This window comes from Bufo bufo, chromosome 1 (genome assembly GCF_905171765.1).
Source record: "Bufo bufo chromosome 1, aBufBuf1.1, whole genome shotgun sequence".
Lineage (NCBI taxonomy): Eukaryota > Metazoa > Chordata > Amphibia > Anura > Bufonidae > Bufo > Bufo bufo.
The window spans coordinates 650,350,267-650,370,389 of record NC_053389.1 but is presented as its reverse complement, the minus strand read 5'-3'; the positions used below and the strand labels follow the sequence as shown (position 1 = coordinate 650,370,389).

Genomic DNA, 20,123 nt, shown 5'->3' with positions numbered 1-20,123 from the left:
GTCAAGGAGCATTCAACTGACTCATCAGTAGTGATGAGCGGCAGGGGCAATATTCGAATTCGCGATATTTCGCGAATATTTGGGCGAATATTCACCATATATTCGAGAACTTGCGAATAAATGATCTCTAAGCATTATTTTCTTGATTGCGAAAATTCGCATGAACTGGTATTTAAAAAAAAATCGAATATTCGCGATTACGCATATATTTTGCGATATTCTAAATATTCACAAATTCTCGAAGTGCCGATATTCGTGATTAAAATTCGCAATTCGAATATTCGTGATCAACACTACTCATCAGTTGTCTCATCTGTGTGGTAGCTATGTGGAGCTACATTCTCTTTGCTAACTACATCATCAGGAGGACTGCTTGGTCTCACTCATTTTTTTTCTTTAGTAACATATAAAAATGCTGTTCAGACATGACTTCTGGTTCTCTATCATTTTTGATTGGTTTAATTGTATACAGTTTACAAAAAAAGGTTCCTTTTCAATCAATCAATAGAACTTGAGGATGTTGTCCTCTTCCGGTCAAGCAACAGCTCACCACGTGGTGAGCACGGTAACATCACCGCAGGTCCTTCTATCTTCATTCAGCAGGACCTGCAATGACGTCACCGTGCTCACCACGTGATGAGCGCGGTGACGTCATCTCAGGTCCTTTTGCAGGTCCTGCAGAAAGAAGAAAGAAGAGGATACCGGCTGCCCTATCAAGTGGATGAGGTGAGTTTTTATTATTATTTTTAATCCCTCAATGGCCATTTTATTTAGCATTTTATCTTAAGAATGCTATTACATAAAAAATCATTCAAACAATAGGTCATTTTCTGATGATACATTCCATTTAAATCACATCATAGACCAGGCCGTTGGAGACAATTTTGTTGGAATAAATATATTTTTTTTACATTTCCCAGTGAAAACATTTGTTAAGATAAACCAAGTAGTGTTAGGTATTTTTTCACATCAGTGTTGACTTTTCTGTTAATCTGTTCCATCAGAGGATAAAATAAAATGTGCCTGTTTTAATCTCCACTTGTTTAAATGGGTGCTTTTAAAGCTGCCAACACCATGCTTCACTGTAAGGATGGTATAGGGCAGGTTATGAGCAGTGCCTAGCTTCCTCCAGACATGACACTCAGGATTAAGGCGAAAATGTTCAATCTTGGTTTCATCAGACCAGAGAATCTTGTTTCTCACGTTCTAAGAGTCATTTAGTTGTTTGCTTGTTTTTTGCAAACTCCAGGCAGGGTAAAATGTGTATTTTACTGGGGAAAGACTTTTTTCTGGCCACTCTGCCATACAGCTCAGATTGGTGGAGTGCTGCAGTGATGGTTGACCTTCTGGGAGTTTCTTCCATCTCCCACATTAGATCTTTGGAGCTCAGCCAGAGTGACCATTGGGTCCTTGGTTATCTCTCCTACCAAGATCCTTCTCCCCTTATTACTTAGTTTGGTGGGGTGTCCAGCTCTAAGAAGAGTCCTGGTTGTTCCAAACTTCTTCCAATTTAATAACCGAGGAGGCCACTGTGCTTTTTTGTACACTTTTCTAGAATTCTGTGCCTCACACAATCCTCTCTCTAAGCAATACAGGCAGTTCTTTCCTCTTCATATTATTTTATTTTTTTGCTCTGATGTGCATTGTTAGCGGTGAGACCTTATGTAGACAGGGATGTTTCTTTCCAATCAATCATGTCCAGTCAACTGACTTTACCACAGATGGACTCCAATCAAGGTGTGTAAACATCTCACAGATGATAAAGAGAGATTGGTGCCCCTGGAGCTAAACTTTAAGTGTCATAGCAAACGGTCTGAATACTTATATACATGCAAAATGTTATTTTTTTCCCTTTATAATAAATTACATTATAAAGTGTGGGGGTTGGGGGGGACTTGATTTGTTTTTTTTTACTTTACATTACCACAAGGCCACATCACTCTTTAAGCATCCGTTATGACTACTCCGCTAGGGATAGAATGGAGCTTTAAATTTTTAAAAAATATTTTTTTATTAAAGTCTGAGAAAAACAGAACATCTTCCATTTGTATCCATTATTCATTCCATTCAATGGATTCATTTTTTGCGGGGTGTTTTTTTGTTCCTTAGACAGAACAAAATAATGGAAAAGCCAATGCAGATGTGAACAAGTCCTAATATTGAAGAAACCAAAGAAAAGATTTTTCTTACCCAATGGAGATCCATCAAACTGTGTTACTGGAACATCAGGGATATGCCAGAAGCTGAGTTGCCCAGTCAAATCACCAGCATACAGTATTTTAAAAAATGGCTCCTTTCTTTCATTCATGAAACCCATAGTGCATAAAGAGCTCTGTTCAAATACAGCAGAGTTAACAAAGAATTTACAATCTAGAAGCTGTAATATCTGCATATCATTATAATCCACAGAGTGTGCAGTTTTGTATTTACTTTACTTTATTCCTGGGCCAATGGAGATTACTACACGTGAACACAGTACATCTCTGGGAGAGTCTGCAGGCAGTCTCCCATTTCCCTATCCAGACCCTAATCCTTTCTTGCCTTAAAGATGCTACAGCCATGTTGATCCTTTGGTCTGATGATCATGCTAACACCTGTTAGTGAGTATGCTGAATTTAGCCTCAGTTCATAAATTTAGGCATGGATCAGTGCCAGATCGGTGAGGACTTGTGGTTCCATTGAGGACATCATCATTTTGGAGACAAGAATAGCACTGTTTTCGCAGCCATATGTAATGGAACTGGTAATGGACCATTTGAATGGAGATTTGAATGCAGATGTGAGGTGAAATTCAATACTCCCATGTTACCAGACATGGTTATCTTAGTCAACTTTTCTTTCTTTATGTTTTTTTTTTACTATTGCTTTTTATCAGATATGCTCATGTAGTTGCTTACCTCATGTACATCTTCACCGTGTTTTTTTTTTCAATTTAGACTCTCCTGACCGTTTTTCACCGCGTAATAAATCACTCAGGTATACATCCTGTATGTAGAACTTCCTATTGCTGTATCCGACCAAACCCATAATACACTTCTCTTTTCTCTGTCACAGCACCAGCCCCGCCCCTTACTACACCCAGATACTATATAGCTCCTCCACCCAGTTAGTTACATAGACACTCCCCTATCACTGCCCCATTGCTGCTTTGACACGCCCATGGACATAACATCACAGGAAATATGAGCTGCATGGACATGGTCATGTGACCACAGCCCAGAACAGATAGGAGCGATAGGTAAAGTAAGAAAAATACATGACAAAATTAAAGCTACCAACATAACTTTTATTTTAAAGGATGTTGATTAGGGATGAGCAAACCCGTGGAAGTTTGGGTTTGCCGGGTTCGGACGAACTTCAGGTCAAAGTTCAGGACCTGAACTTGACCTCGAACCCCATTGAAGCCAAACTTCACTTTATTATTTTCGGTTATAATATGGTTATAGTGGTAAATAATAGCATTCTTAAGACAAAATGCTAAATAATATGGCAATTAAGGGGTTAAAAAACCAACTCATCTCATCCACTTGATTGTGCTGCCGCAGAGTCTTCTATCTTCTTTCCTTCTGAAAAAAATAAATAAATAGAAGACACTGCAGCAGCAGATCAAGTGGATGAGGTGAGTTTTTTTTTATTTGATTTTTTTCTAAATTGCCATACTCTTTTGCATTCTGTCTTAAGAATGCTATTATTTACAGCTATAACCATGTTATAATGGAAAATAATAAAATGACCCGAACACTTAACCCGAACTTCAGTGAAAAAGTCCAGGTTCGGGTCCGGGTACCCGAACTCGCTAAGTTCAGTATGAACCCGAACTTTTCAGTACGGATTCGCTCATCCCTAATGTTGATGCAAACCGGAAAACCCCTTTTTACATCATTAAGCACTTTGTATCTGTGTTTGTATGAGGTAGATTTGTCGAAGAAATATCAGCAACTTTTTTATTCAATAACTTAGAGAAATCCATGTGCTTGTTGGCCAATCGACCCAACTTTTATATAGTGAATGGAACAGATTTTTGGTTACACAGTTTTGTAAAAAATATGTCACTTGTGACTACAATCTTTTTGGTGAACTGTTTTTTACAGCTTTATTGATATCCCTCCTGGCTGATTATAGACTTGAGTCTGATATAAGGTGGATTTGCGGCTAGCTTAGTTATGCAGGAGACTGTGAAATATATACGCCACAGCTGTTAAGACTTCAGCCATTATCACAATAACATGTTTGTGCCTTTTAGATATCAAACCTCTCATCTTGTTAACATGCAATTACGTTGTCGTATTTACACCATTTTCAGCCCATCCAGCTTTCTTTGTGTATAACTCCATTCTTCACTATTGTCCTTTTCACATCCCATGAGCGGACGGTTCTGCCGCATGTCACAATAGGTCATCTGTCACACAGTTGTGCTATGAAAGCCAACATCCATCTCCAGTATAATGTATAGGATTCTAAACTTAATTTTAGGCCTAGTATACACCGATTAGCCTAATGGAAGTAAAATATTTAAGAGATTTTTGTATAAAAATACAAATAAATACCTGTTTTGTCACCCTTGTGGAGCACAGCAAGTGAGGGGTGATTGTTTCTTTAAGTAATCCTCCGTCAACCGGACATACACTTTTAGAGAGGCCACTGTGGAAAGAAATCAACATGAGGCTTTTAAAATTACATCAAACAAAAAGGTGACTGATGGGGTTAAAATTCTTAGCACCAAGAGAAAAGTTGCAAAGATGGTAACTAATTACTTTTGTGTTCTTGGAAATTATAGCACCATCTGCCCAATCAAGTTCTACATGGGTAATCTTATTTCTTCATCTCCTGCTGCTTCACATAAAGACTGAAGAGTGCCAAACTCAAGCCAAATGTTCTAATGTCAAAGGGGTTTTGTTATGGGTTTTGATCAAGTGTGACAAGCAGGGATTTTGTACAATACACTTACAAACAGCTTACTTTGTACCTGGACTTATCATGCACCAGTCTTATGTGAGCCCACCTGTTCAGCAGCTGGTAGATAAAGCTGTGCCCATCCTGTGTCCAGATGATAAGTCGGTTAGCAGCTAGGAACTCACCCCCAGAGAAATTCTGACCACTTTTGCAAACATCGGTGCACAGTAGGGAAAAGTCACAGTAATCGTAGACCTGGAGACAAAGGGAATGGAATACTGAAGGTTAGGAAGCTAAGGATGATCTTAAAACTCTTAAGACACACTGCTTTAGGGTATGTTCACCTCTTTATGACTCTGTTGAGAGAAAATTCTCCATTTTGGAGAATGCTATTTGCATATCATGAATGAGGTATATAATCTAAGCGCAGAAATCTACTTTAAATTTAAGACTTCGATATAGACATAGATACTAGAACATGTGGCTGAATACAGACAGGTGTAGAAAAAAAAAGTCCAATATATGGTAGTTAATACAAAATGTAATTTCTAATGTTGGCATTTATATGAATAGTGGCACATCGGCGTTATTCTCATCCACAACGCTTAGCATTTGCCCTTAATATGGGGTCATTGAGGGTCTTACCACCAGAGAAAGGAGAAGCTGTGATCTCTCGATTTCCGCTGTTCCTTCACTCCAGTATTCAGCAAGAAATCATCCATGTCTACATAGCTGTAGCTGGTACTGCTGCTTTGGCTAGTTTCATATCTGCAGCACATTCTCCCGCAGGTTGTTCTGGGAGAGAACAGCCTGCTGGATTTCTCCGGATCCGGCATTGCTGGATAATGCTGTCTGTCTGTCAGGCCTTATTGTCTATAATGGGGTCCAGCAGAGATCAGTCTACTTCCCGGCAATATCCTGGGAATTGGTAGGACAAAAAAAACACTGCACGCAACAGATTTTGTCCGGCCAATTGAAGGCATTGTATGCCGGAACAGCCTGCCAGAGAGTGTGCAACGCACATGTGAAACTAGCTTTAATAGACTGAGCAAGGCTTATATTTAGTATCAAATTCAAATGCCTCTCTACTTATTTTCCCTATACCCCTTTTGTATGCTAATTATGGGGTACTAGGGTTCAAACCCACACCAATCACACATTGATTGCCTAAGCCAAGCCAATTGAAGGAGGCCAGTATGTTGGCAGGATATGCTTACATATTAAAGTGGCCATACACATTAGATAAAAGTAGGTTGATGGTTGGCAAACTTTAGATCTAGATGGTCTTGTAAGTGATTTCAGTTTTGTCTGTATTGTCCATTACAGTAGTTCAAACTGCTATAAGTAGCTAGTATTTGCATAGCCTAAAGCTGCAGACATGAGGGAATAGGTTCTTGTCCCTCTTGTGTCCACTGTCAAGGATCACGAAAACCATCAAAACTATATAGGCTAAGGGACGTCACTCAGAGAGCATTATAATGCAATTAAGATTTTTTTTATAGGTACAGTGTCACCAATCACAATACAGCAATGTTTAAGGCCAGACAAAAATACCGTACATGACCATCCTAAATGTGTGCAAAATGTACATGAGCAGAAATATGAATACAAAATATATAACATAATACATTTAGTCTCGTTACATAACCCGAAGGTACAGTATATGGAGAGCGTAGGACTGGAATACAATGCCTGAGACATGTTGGGAGAGAGAAAGGGGAGAGCGGTAGCAAAGTGTGGATGAGATACCGTAGTTAAGAATAAGAATGTACAGAAAGAAACCAGGAGTACTGTAGGAATGAGGAGGACAGAGAGCAGGGGGAAAGCATAAAATGGTAGGGCAAGCAGTTAAAGTTCCAATAGGGAGATGAGAGTGTACCTGCGGTACAATGATGCATAAGGACAGTCACAAAAAGAAAATGATCGCCACATGGTTGGTCGCTTCGGATATGAAGGAAGTGGATGGGCGAGCCAGCCTCACCCTCCCCCCCCCCCATATCTCAGGCATCGTATTTCAGTCCTGCTCTCTTCATATACCTTTGGGTTATGTATTGAGATTCATAGAATTATATTTTTATTTGACTGCTTATGTACATTTTGCACACATTTAGAATGGTCATTTATGGTATTTTTCTCTTTTGTTTTTTGCTCCTTTCTCTGTATTCATAGCTTGACAAAGAGCTAATGTGGCCTGAAACATCTCTGTATTGTCATTGTTGAAACTGGACCTACAATAAAATTCCTAAATCCTAATTGCATTATAATTCTCTCTGAGTGACATCACTTGAGTAATATAGGTTTTTAGTAGTTCAGACTGGCCATACATGTTCAATGGCTAAGGGTGAATGATCGTTCTGGCAACTTTCTTTCATAGAAAGCTCATTCATAGACTTCATTGGTTGGCTGAAACAATCGTTCATTGTTAAATTTCACCGGAAAAATTATCTTTTTGGTTGAAACTGATGTTTTTGATCAACTTTAGACAACTATGTATAGCCACCTTAAGGCTCCTTTCACACGGGCGAGATTTCTGCGTGGGTGCAATGCGTGAGGTGAACGCATTGCACCCGCACTGAATCCGGACCCATTCATTTCTATGGGGCTGTGCACATGAGCGGTGATTGTCACGCATCACTTGTGCGTTGCGTGAAAATTGCAGCATGCTCCTCTTTGTGCGTTTTTCACGTAACGCAGGCCCCATAGAAATCAATGGGGTTGCGTGAAAATCGCAAGCATCCGCAAGCAAGTGCGGATGCGGTGAGATTTTCACGCATGGTTGCTAGGTGATGATCGGGATGGGGACCCGATCATTATTATTTTCCCTTATTACATGGTTATAAGGGAAAATAATAGCATTCTGAATACAGAATGCATAGTACAATAGGGCTGGAGGGGTTAAAAAATAAAAAATATATATTTAACTCACCTTAATCCACTTGTTCGCGCAGCCAGCATCTCTTCTGTCTTCTTTTGTGAAGAATAGGACCTTTGATGACGTCACTACGTTTATCACATGGTCTGTCACATGATCCATCACCATAGTGATGGATCATGTGACGGACCATGTGATGAGCGTAGTGACATCATCAAAGGTCCTATTCCTCACAGAACAAGACAGAAGAGATGCCGGTGTTCTGCCAAATCTCTATACCTTGCCAAAAGTCTATACCGGAAGTGACGCGGCTGCACCGGAAGTGATGAGGCCGCCAAGGAATCAGCTGGAGGAGGGTGTGCGCGGCAAGCGCACATCCACCAGCTTAGCAAAGAATTATTGCAGCGCAGCGATAGAAGTACTTCGTACACCGCGCGTGCGCACTTAGGGGTATAGAGCTTTTGCAGCGAAAAATGTTTCATCAGATCTCCCTACCCCTGAGTGTGCACACGCCCACAAATCATCAGTTGCAGTTCATCCTTACCGCAGAGCTGAGTGCTGGATACCGAGCTCACCACATAGTAGAGCTGAACTGCAACTGATGATTTGTGGGCGCGTGCGCACTCAGGGGTAGGGAGATCTGATGAAACATTTTTCGCTGCAAAAGCTCTATACCCCTAAGTGCGCACGCGCGGTGTACGAAGTACCTCTATCGTGGCGCTGCAATAATTCTTTGCTAAGCCGGTGGATGTGCGCTTGCGCAGCACCGCGCACACCCTCCTCCAGCTGATTCCTTGGCGGCCTCGTCACTTCCGGTGCAGCCGCGTCACTTCCGGTATAGACTTTTGGCAAGGTATAGAGATTTGACAGAACACCGGCTGCGCGAACAAGTAGATTAAGGTGAGTTAAATTATTATATATTTTTTTAACCCCTCCAGCCCTATTGTACTATGCATTCTGTATTCAGAATGCTATTATTTTCCCTTATAACCATGTTATAAGGGGAAATAATACAATCTATACTACAACTAACCCAAACCTGAACTTTTGTGAAGAAGTTCGGGTCTGGGTACCACAGTCAGTTTTTTATCACGCGCGTACAAAACACATTGCACCCGCGCGATAAAAACTGAACATCGGAACGCAATCGCAGTCAAAACTGACTGCAATTGCGTTCCTACTCGCGCGGGTTTGCCGCAATGCACCGGGACGCATCTGGACCTAATCCGGACACGCTTGTCTGCAAGGGGCCTAACAGATTGCATTAGTCTTTAAACAGTACTGATTTTTTATGGGCCAACAGCACTCCTTCTTGAAAGATCAAAAGTTTTGCAGACAATGTGTTAACCAGAGCTACATTTTTTGTTGACAACCTGTAGGGAGAATAAAAGATTTCCTATCTTAGCCATGTAATTTTATGAAGATGAGAAGTGACACTTTACAATTTTAACATCTCCTTACAGTGAGAAAAATATGGATATCAACACAAGCAGTTATTATGGAGGCTATTCATGATCTTCCGGTGAGAGAAACATACAGTATAATAAGAAGATCAGCACCTTCCAAGAACTAGAGCAAATCACCAGCAGTAACCTCTCCGTGAACGTGCAGAATCTCACAGCGCTGTAAATTGTCATCTCCAAACTTTTGGATTCGGTTTCATACACATTTAGCTTTTCCTGTTTGTAAAAAATATTCATAAAAACCTAATAAGTTATTGGTTACCTTTACAAAACGACTAAATTCAATTTAACAATGTGATACTTTAAAGGGGCAAATCCATAATTTTGTTATTACATATTAATGGCCTACTGGTGACTATTCTATGTAATTTTAGAAAAAAAATGGGTGGATGATTGGTAGGTCCTCAATATATACCACACTACTTCCTGTCCAAAGTCTTTAATTTCCTCTCTGTCTGGAAATTTAGCACAATGGAGAGTGTCTCTTAGCACTTTTTGCCAGACCATCAGTCAGACCAGGGAGGGTTGATGGCTCAATTAGAGTACAACACTACTTCTATGCTATTCCTCTGGATATGTCATCAGTATCTGATCAGTGGAGGTCAGACACCCGGGCTCCCCACCGATTAGCTGTTTGAAGAGGCACCGGCACTCCTGTGAGTAGGGATCAGCTAATCGACTTCGGATGAAACATTCAAAGTGGATTCGCATAAAACTTTGTTCCAATACTGTACAGAGCAGGAGTTTTTGTACAGTATTAGAATGTATTGGCTACGATGAGCCAAAGTTATTGCTTCACGAAGTCTCGCGAGAATTCGGGTAATAACTTCAGAAATTAATTTGTACTGTAAAAAAATATTTCCCAAACTTGGCTTCGGTTCCAAGTTGTACCTTGGAACTGAACCAGAGTTCGGGAAATGTTTTTTTATAGTACAAATTAATTTATGAAGTTATTACCCGAAGTCTCATGAGACTTCGCAAAGCAATAACTTCGGATCATCGGAGCCAATACATTCTAATACTGTACAGAGCTCCTGCTCCCTTACAGTATTGGAATGAAGTTTTATGCGAATCAACTTCAGAAGTTTTATCCGAAGTCGACTCGCTCAACTCGCACTGCAGCCTTCTCTGTGCTTACCAAGCACAGTGCCATATGTTGTATAGTGGCTGTGCTTGGTATTGCACTCAACCCCATTCACATCAGATGAATGTGCTGTCACTCGGCCTAGGGAAAGCAGCGAGAAGCTCTGCTGCCTTCTCAATAAGCTGATCGTCAGGGGTCCCGGGTGTCAGACCCCAACCAATAAGATACTGATGCCATATCCAGAGGATAGAATAATCAGTATTTAAGTCTCACAAAACCTTTTTAATACAGTCTCAAAGAAAACTTTGGGGGGAATGTATCAAGCCCTAATATCCCGAATCCCAAAACAGGGTCTTGTGACTTTCTGAGCTTATTTGAGCAAAGCAATTGCAACTTTTTATACTTTTACACCACCTGACGCATGGGCGTAGCTATAGGTGGTGCAGAGGTAGCAGTCGCTACCGGGCCCAGGAGCCTGAGGGGGCCCAAAGAACCTTGTGCCACATACGAAGACACACAACGCACTGAGGGAAGGGGGGCCCAAGCTGAACTCTTGCACCAGGGCCCATGAGTCGTTAGCTACGCCCCTGACCTGACGGTTAGCTGATGGTTAGCTATGTTAATTAGTTTAACTCCAGACTTATCAACTGCAACATTTAAAAAATGTTAAAACATATACAAAACTTGTAGGAGGTGGAGCAGAAAAAGTAGAATAGCATTTCTAGTCAAAAGTGTTAGTTTTAAAGATGTGCCAAATTTTATAAATGTGTGAAGTCTAGTAAATTTGGCTTAATATATGCCAATCCAGATTCAAGCAAAACTGACCAAATATTGCCCTTATGATTCTTCAAACTCTACCATGACTTTTAGATCCAGTGAGATCTTCTGATGTGTCTCTAATCTATCTCAGATAATACACTGTATGAAAAAGAAATATAATGATAGGCATTACCCTAATCCCCTTAAATATTTGCTGCTATGTGTATACTATGACTTTCATGAATGTCCAATCAATAATACTACCAGGGGTACCTCAAAGTATAGTGGCGCATACACAGCCGTTGCTCTGGTAGTAGGAGAAGAGCCTCTTTACTTGAACCGCCACTCAGAGCAAGGGCGCAAGTGTGAATCAAGGCTGAGGTAGAGCCTCTTGAGCAGCAAGAACAGCTTGCTCGCTGCTTAAGAACTCAGTTTTGAAGAGTGAATCCATTTTCTCACCTCTACTACTGACCTGTATACTGGTCACAGATGATGAGAGATCCCATACTTTTAGCTCTCCAGCAGCAGATATTGCAACTAATGAATCTTCTGCAAAGATAATGTATGATTCAATCAATGTTTAGAACAGAGGCATAAGAGTATTTTACATTTATAAAGTATGTCATCAGGAAATTAAATGTCACACTAAGAACATTCAGTTTGCACCAGAAAAGTAGTGTTAAAAAGTCACAAATATGGATGAGCAGACCCATGGATGTTTGGGTTCGCCCTGTTCGGCCGAACTTCGGGTCAAAGTTCGGGTTCGGGACGCGAACTTGTCCCAAACTCGAACCCGAACCCCATTGAAGTCAATGGGGACCCGAACTTTGGTGCAATAGTCATAGTAAGGGCTAGAGGGCTGCAAAAGGAAGCAAATGGGGGTAAGAGCAGGACAATTGCCCTGCAAACAAATTTGGATAAGCAAATGACTTAAAATAACAGAATATATAAAAAAAAATAATAATAATAATCTTGAACTAGGAGGCGGAGGTCAAAGTGGAGTAGGAGGTTGAGGAGGCGGTAAACGTGGTGGTGTAGGTGGAAGCAGCGGTGGAGGAGGAGGAGATAGCCAAGACTGTTTTTGTTTATTTTTTGTATTTTTTTATTTTTTCCTTTATTTGTTTATTTTTTAAAAAGTGCGCTGGAGTATAACAATGGCCAGGTGTGGCCGATATGCTTGTCTATTCAGCACAAGGTACGGACAAGTCCTATGGGATCCATGCCTGGTTCATTTTAATGACCGTGAGCTTGTCACACCAACTGTTGTGCTAAACCCACATTCGGACAATGTACTGGCCGCAGGGCAGGCCAGCCCCTCCAAGGCGTAAAAGGCAAGCTCAGGCCATGTGCCCAATTTGAAGACCCAGAAGTTGAATGGGGCAGACCCATCAGTCAGTACGTGTAGGAGTGTGCACACATACGGTTTCACCATGTTGCTGAAATGCTGGCTCCTGCTAAGACGTTCTCTATCAGCTGGTGGTGCTGGTTATTGTGGCGTGCTGACAAAGCATTTCCACATTTCGGCCATGCTAACTAGAGATGGCCTTGCGGTTCGCCCAGCGGTTGTTTTGCAGCAAACTTTGCTTATTCGCGATTAGCCGAACATGCGAACATATGGTGATATTCGCACGCGCCTTATTTTTTTGCATAGCGCCAAACTTTGACCCATGAAACATCCATATGGTGGGACAGGACAGCTAATTGAGATGTTTCAGCACATGGACACACCCCCAACCCTATAACAGAAACCGATCTGGCAGCCATTTTACATTATGTGTTTTGCCAGTGTAAGGAGAGGTTGCATTTTGAAGCAGGGACAGTTAGGGACACCAAACGCTAGCTAATAGGGTCACAAAAGTCCTTTTAAGGACTGGTATAGGTGTGCTATCAATAGGTGTGGTATAGAGGGGTGTGATATACTTATATATAATTATATTATAGTGTATTTGTATTGTGCAGCAGTTGTGTGCAGTTCAGCTGCGATACAGCAGCTAGATAGAGGGACAAACGCTATTGGAGTAACTAATTGCAACGGGTGTGATATACTTGTTGCCCCCCAAAAAAACTTGTTGAGGGCTGCAATATACCTTTTTCCACAAAATCCTGATTGAGGGGTGCTATATACCTTTTTCCACCAAATACTGATTGAGGGCTGCAATACACCTGCTTCCTCAAAATACTGATTGAGTGTTTCTGCCAAATACTGATTGAGGGGTGCTATATACCTGTTTCCGCCAAATACTGATTGAGGGGTGTCATATACCTGTTTCCACCAAATACTGATTAACGGGTGCAATATACCATTTTCTGCCAAATACTGATTGAGGGGTGTCATATACCTTCTTCCACTAAATACTGATTGAGGGGTGCTATTGCTATATACCTTCTTCCACCAAATACTGATTGAGGGGTGCAATATACCTATTTCCACAAAATACTTATTGAGGGGTGCCATAATCCTGTTTCCGCCAAATACTGATTGAGGGGTGCTATATACCTGTTTCCGCAAATACTGATTGAGGGGTGCTATATACCTTCTTCCACTAAATATTGATTGAGGAGTGCTATTGCTATATACCTTCTTCCACCAAATTCCGATTGAGGGCTGCGATACACTTGCTTCCACAAAATTCTGATTGAGGGGTGCCATATACCTGTTTCCACCAAATACTGATTGAGCGGTGCTATATACCTGTTTCCGCCAAATACTGATTGAGGGGTGCCATATACCTTCTTCCACTAAATACTGATTATGGGGTGCTATTGCTATATACCTCCTTCCACAAAATACTGATTGAGGGCTGCAATACACTTGTTTCCACAAAATACTGATTGAGGGGTGCCATATACCTGTTTCCACCAAATACTGATTGAGGGGTGCTATATGCCTGTTTCCACCAAATACTGATTGAGGGGTGCTATATACCTGTTTCCGCCAAATACTGATTGAGGGTTGCCATATACCTTCTTCCACTAAATACTGATTATGGGTTGCTATTGCTATATACCTTCTTCCACCAAATACTGATTGAGGAGTGCAATACACCTTTTTCCACCAAATACTGATTGAGGGGTACCATATACCTTCTTCCTCTAAATACTGATTGAGGAGTGCTATTGCTAAATACCTTTTTCCACCAAATACTGATTGAGGGGTGCAATACACCGACTTCAGTAAGGCTTTCGATACTGTCCCACACAGAAGGCTTATCAATAAATTGCAGTCTTTGGGCTTGGACTCCCATATTGTTGAATGGATTAGGCAGTGGCTGAGGGACAGGCAACAGAGGGTTGTAGTCAATGGAGTATATTCAGACCAAGGTCTTGTTACCAGTGGGGTACCTCAGGGATCTGTTCTGGGACCCATATTGTTTAATAACTTTATCAGCGAAATTGCAGAAGGCCTCGATGGTAAGGTGTGTCTTTTTGCTGATGACACAAAGATTTGTAACAGGGTTGATGTTCCTGGAGGGATACACCAAATGGAGAAGGATTTAGGAAAACTAGAGGAATGGTCAAAAATCTGGCAACTAAAATTTAATGTGGATAAGTGCAAAATAATGCACCCCGGGCGTAAAAACCCAAGAGCAGAATATAAAATCAGTGATACAGTCCTAACCTCAGTATCTGAGGAAAGGGATTTAGGGGTCATTATTTCAGAAGACTTAAAGGTAGGCAGACAATGTCATAGAGCAGCAGGAAATGCTAGCAGAATGCTTGGGTGTATAGGGAGAGGAATTACCAGTAGAAAGAGGGAGGTGCTCATGCCGCTCTACAGAGCACTAGTCAGACCTCATTTGGAGTATTGTGCTCAGTACTGGAGACCATATCTCCAGAAGGATATTGATACTTTGGAGAGAGTTCAGAGAAGAGCTACTAAACTGGTACATGGATTGCAGGATAAAACTTACCAGGGAAGATTAAAGGACCTTAATATGTATAGCTTGGAAGAAAGACGAGACAGAGGGGATATGATAGAAACTTTTAAATACATAAAGGGAATCAACAAGGTAAAAGAGGAGAGAATATTTAAAAGAAGAAAAACTTCTACAAGAGGACATAGTTTAAAATTAGAGGGGCAAAGGTTTAAAAGTAATATCAGGAAGTATTACTTTACTGAGAGAGTAGTGGATGCATGGAATAGCCTTCCTGCAGAAGTGGTAGCTGCAAATACAGTGAAGGAGTTTAAAGGGTTTCTGTCACCCCGCAAAACTCATTTTTTTTTTTTTGGATAGTTAGATTCCTCATAGTGCGATATAGGAGAATATAATGCTCTTACTTACTTTCATGCGGCCGATTCTTTATAAAACGAACTTTTATAATATGTAAATGAGGGCTCTACCAGCAAGTAGGGCGTCTACTTGCTGGTAGCTGCTGCAGAAATCCGCCCCCTCGCCGTGTTGATTGACAGGGCCAGCCGTGATCTCCTCCTCCGGCCGGCCCTGTCAGTAATTCAAAAAGCGCGCGCCTCGCGTCATTCGGCGCAGGCGCTCTGAGATGAGGAGGCTCGTCTCCTCAGCACTCCCTCAGTGCGCCTGCGCCGATGACGTCTTCTCTTTCGGTGATGTCATCGGCGCAGGCGCACTGAGGGAGTGCTGAGGATACGGGAGTGCTGAGGAATCTAACTATCCCAAAAAAAAAAAATGAGTTTTGCGGGGTGACAGAAACCCTTTAAGCATGCATGGGATAGGCATAAGGCCATCCTTCATATAAGATAGGGCCAGGGGCTATCCATAGTACTCAGTATATTGGGCAGACTAGATGGGCCAAATGGTTCTTATCTGCCGACACATTCTATGTTTCTATGTTTCTATGTTACTTACACAAAATACTGATTGAGGGGTGCCATATACCTGCTTCTGCCAAATACTGATTTAGGGGTGCTATATACCTGTTTCCGCCAAATACTGATTGAGGGGTGCCATATACCTGTTTCCACCAAATACTGATTAAGGGGTGCCATACACCTTCTTCCACTAAATACTGATTAAGGGGTGCTATTGCTATATACCTTCTTCCACCAAATACCGATTGAGGGGTGCAATACACCTTTTTCCGGCAAATACTGATTGAGGGGTGCCATACACCTTCTTCCACTAAATACTGATTGAGGGGTGCTATTGCTATATACCTTCTTCCACCAAATACTGATTGAGTGGTGCAATACACCTGCTTCCACAAAATACTGATTGAGGGGTGCCATATACCTATTTCGCCAAATATTGATTGAGGGGTGCTATATACCTGTTCTCCCATAAGGGCATCCCTTAACTATATGACCAGGTTCAGCGGCAAGTTAATATATCTCTAGCACACAGTGTCGGTGCCAAGATACATCTGACCACACGTGGTCTAGCAAACACTGGCAGGGAAGGTACATAACTTTTACTGCCCACTGGGTGAACCTTCTGAAGGCCATCAAGCATGTAACCCGTGGCACCCGTGTGGATTTGGTGTTACCACCACAGATTGCATGCAGGTCTGTATCTTCTTCTCCTCCTCCTACTCCATCCTCCGTTTCATCCTCGGCTGACTCCTCCTTTTCCACTGCTACCGCCTCTTCCTCTGCACTAACCCAAGGTCCCCAGAACCTATTCGACGTGCCAGGTGAGACGTTGCCATGCTGTGCTGCGGCTGTTGTGTCTGGAAGGCAAGAGCCAGACCGGTCCTGCACTCCTTTCAGCTCTGCGGTCACAGGCCGATCAGTGGCTAACCCCGATCAATTTGACAGTTGGTAACAACGGTGCTAATCTGCTAAGTGCGTTGAAACAGGGCAAAATGACACACGTGCAGTGCATGGCACACATCCTGAACTTAGTGGTGCAGCGATTCGTTGCCAAATACCCCGGGTCCAGGATGTCTTGCAGCAGGCCAGGAAAATCTCTGGCCATTTTAGAAGATCTTACACAGCCATGGCTCGCCTTGCTGGCGTTCAGCGGTGACACCACTTGCCCATCAGACGTCTGATTTGTGACTTCCCGACGTGCTGGAACTCCACCTTGTATATGCTTGATAGACTGCTCCAGCAGAAACGTGGTTATTTTTAACCGCGTCAGTGGCTACTCATGCGCGACACATGCAGACTTCTGCGGCCATTTGATGAGATCACCAAACTGGTCAGTCACAGCCAGGATGCCATCAGTGAGATCATACCTTATGCCTTCTTTCTGGAGCGTGCATTGCATCGTGTCATTGATCAAGCCATCAAGGAGCAGGATCTAGAAGATGAGGAAGTTTCTATGCTGAATGAATTCCCAGGGGGTGGTACTCCATCTGAGACAAGTCAGCAGGAGTCTGAAGAGGAGTCAGAGGAGGATGGTGCCTGGGGGGAGGAGGAGGAGGAGCAAGAAGAGCAGGCTTTAAACTTTTCTGGGATCCCTGGTGTTGTCCGTGGATGGGGGGAGGAGACCGAGGACGACATTCTTCTGGAGGATGAGCAGTAGCCAGGGCGCTCCACCGCTTCCAATTTAGTGTAAATGGGGGCCTTCATAAGGGGCAAGGACCAGTACTGGGTGGCAATGCACTTAGACCCCCGGTACAAACACAAAATGACATGTTACCAGCATCACAGAGGGCTGTCATAATGTAGAATTTCCAGGCCTTGCTGCGAGAGATGCTGCATTCTGCTGTTGAGGACGCTGGCAAAGGAATTTCCACCCATAGAGAAACAGTTGCGGTTACCAATCCTACCGCGCAAGCAAGAAGAGGCTGGTTTAAAGATGTGTTGGTCACTTCGGATATGAGATCATTCTTGCAGCCAACCCATCGACAGCCGCCCTCCGGATCCAGCCTCAGGGAACGCCTAGACCGACAGGTATCCGACTACATCGGGTTAACGGCCCATGTGGATGCTCTGAGAAGCGAGGAACCCCAGGACTACTGGGTGTGCAGGCTTGACCGGTGTCCAGAGCAGGCACAATTTGCCATGGAACCTTTGGCTTTCCCCTCGTCGAGTATCCTGTTCGAAAGGATGTTCTGCGCAGCAGGGGGGATCGTGACCGATAAGCGTACTCGCCTATCTCACGACAGTGTGGACTACCTCATATTTCTAAAAATGAATGAGGCATGGATCTCTGAGGAATTCAACACCTGTGATGACCACGTTTAATTGAATTTCCTCATGCCAGCCCACACATATCTGCCACCACCAGAACAAAGAATGGTCCCTGTCTTATGTAAATACAGCGGCATAAAAGGCCTTTTCTGTCCGTTGAATGCCAAATGTTTGGGGCCTGTACTTCACTGGCCACCAGTAAAATTGGTATCCAATGACCGTCTAATATACCTCCAGCCACATAATCACTTGATCTTTTCTGTACGGTGAATGCTTAATTGTTGGGGCCTCTGAGGAATTCTACACCTGTGACGACCACGTGTTATCGAATTTCACCTATTATCATTTGGGGTTTATTCAAGAGGGGGGACTTGTTAGCCATGTTTTTAATCCAATTTAATATTTTTAGTTCTTTTAAACATATGTATTTGACATGTATTTTTACTGGCCAACAGTAAAATTGTTATCTAATGACCGTCTAATATACCTCCAGCCACAAAATCACTTGATGTTTTCTGTCCGATGAATGCCTAATGTTTGGGGCCTGTACTCCACTGGCCTGAAGTAAAATTGTTATCCAATGACCGTCTAATATACCTCATGCCAAATAATCACTTAATGTTTTCTGTCTGGTGAATGCCTAATGTTTGGGGCCTGTACTCCACTGGCCTGCAGTAAAATTGATATCCATTGACCGTCTAATATACCTCCAGCCACATAATAACTTGTTCTTTTCTATACGGTGAATACATAATTTTAGGGGCCTGTACTCCATTGGCCTGCAGTAAAATTGTTATGTAATGACTGTCTAATATACCTCCAGCCACATAATCACTTGATGTTTTCTGTCCGGTGAATGCCTAATATTTGGGGTCTGTACTCCACTGACCTGCAGTAAAATTGATATCCATTGACCGTCTACTATACCTCCAGCCACATAATCACTTGATCTTTTCTGTACGATGAATGCATAATTTTTGGGGCCTGTAATCTATCTGGCCAACAGTAAAATTTTTATACAGTGACCGTCTAATATACCTCCAGCCACATAATCAATTGATGTTTTCTGTCCGGTGAATGCTTAATGTTTTGGGTCTGTACTCCACTGGCCTGAAGTAAAATTGATATCCAATGACCATCTTATATACCTCCAGCCACATAATCACTTGATGTTTTCTGTCCAGTGAATGCTTAATGTTTGGGGCCTGTACTCCATTGGCCTGCAGTAAAATTGATATGTGGCTGGAGGTATATTATTGGGGCCTCAGAGGAATTCAACACCTGTGACGACCACGTGTTATCCAATTTCACCTATTACCATTTGGGATTTATTCAAGAGGGGGGATTTCGTTAGCCATGTTTTTAATTCAATTTTAGATTTTTAGTTCTTTTAAACATATGTATTTGACATGTATTTGTACTGGCCTGCAGTAAAATTGATATCCAATGACCGTCTAATATACCTCCAGCCACATAATCACTTGATCTTTTCTGTACGATAAATGCATAATTTTTGGGGCCTGTAATCTATCTGGCCAACAGTAAAATTGATATCCAATGACCGTCTAATATATCTCCAGCCACATAATCACTTGATGTTTTCTGTCCGGTGAATGCCTAATGTTTGGTGCCTGTACTCCAGTGGGCTACAGTAAAATTGTTATTCAGTGACCGCATTATGTATGTACCTCGAGCCACATAATCACAATTTCTTTTATGTCAGTTGAATGCCTAATTTTTAGGGCCCGTACTCCCGTGGCCTAAAATAAACATTTTCTAGGCTCCAGCAGGGCACATTTTTGAGAATTTCCCTTTAAGATGCATAAAAATGGCCCATGATTAAAATACATATCTTTTGTGGGAATTTTTGTCATTGATCCCTCTCTAGTATGTCACTGTCCATGTTCTGGGACTATTTGTGCACTTCTAGTAAGTATTTGGTGGCTGCAAATATGACCTGAAGGTTTTTCAGGTTCGCCTGCCATTAATGTGAATGGG

General features: G+C 42.1%; 1 protein-coding gene across 4 annotated transcripts in view; it reads right to left on the bottom strand.

Annotated features, from left to right (window-relative positions):
- Positions 1-20,123, bottom strand: part of WDR72 (WD repeat domain 72) — a 474,126-nt gene that overhangs the window by 354,608 nt on the left and 99,395 nt on the right. For all 4 annotated transcript variants that reach the window (XM_040413935.1, XM_040413933.1, XM_040413934.1 and 1 more), the window contains exons 6-10: positions 11,544-11,620; positions 9,325-9,444; positions 5,003-5,148; positions 4,548-4,641; positions 2,191-2,332 (exon numbers count right to left, since the gene is read on the bottom strand). In XM_040413935.1, the coding sequence (XP_040269869.1) occupies positions 2,191-2,332; positions 4,548-4,641; positions 5,003-5,148; positions 9,325-9,444; positions 11,544-11,620 (579 nt within the window). The remainder of the gene's footprint in view (positions 1-2,190; positions 2,333-4,547; positions 4,642-5,002; positions 5,149-9,324; positions 9,445-11,543; positions 11,621-20,123) is intronic.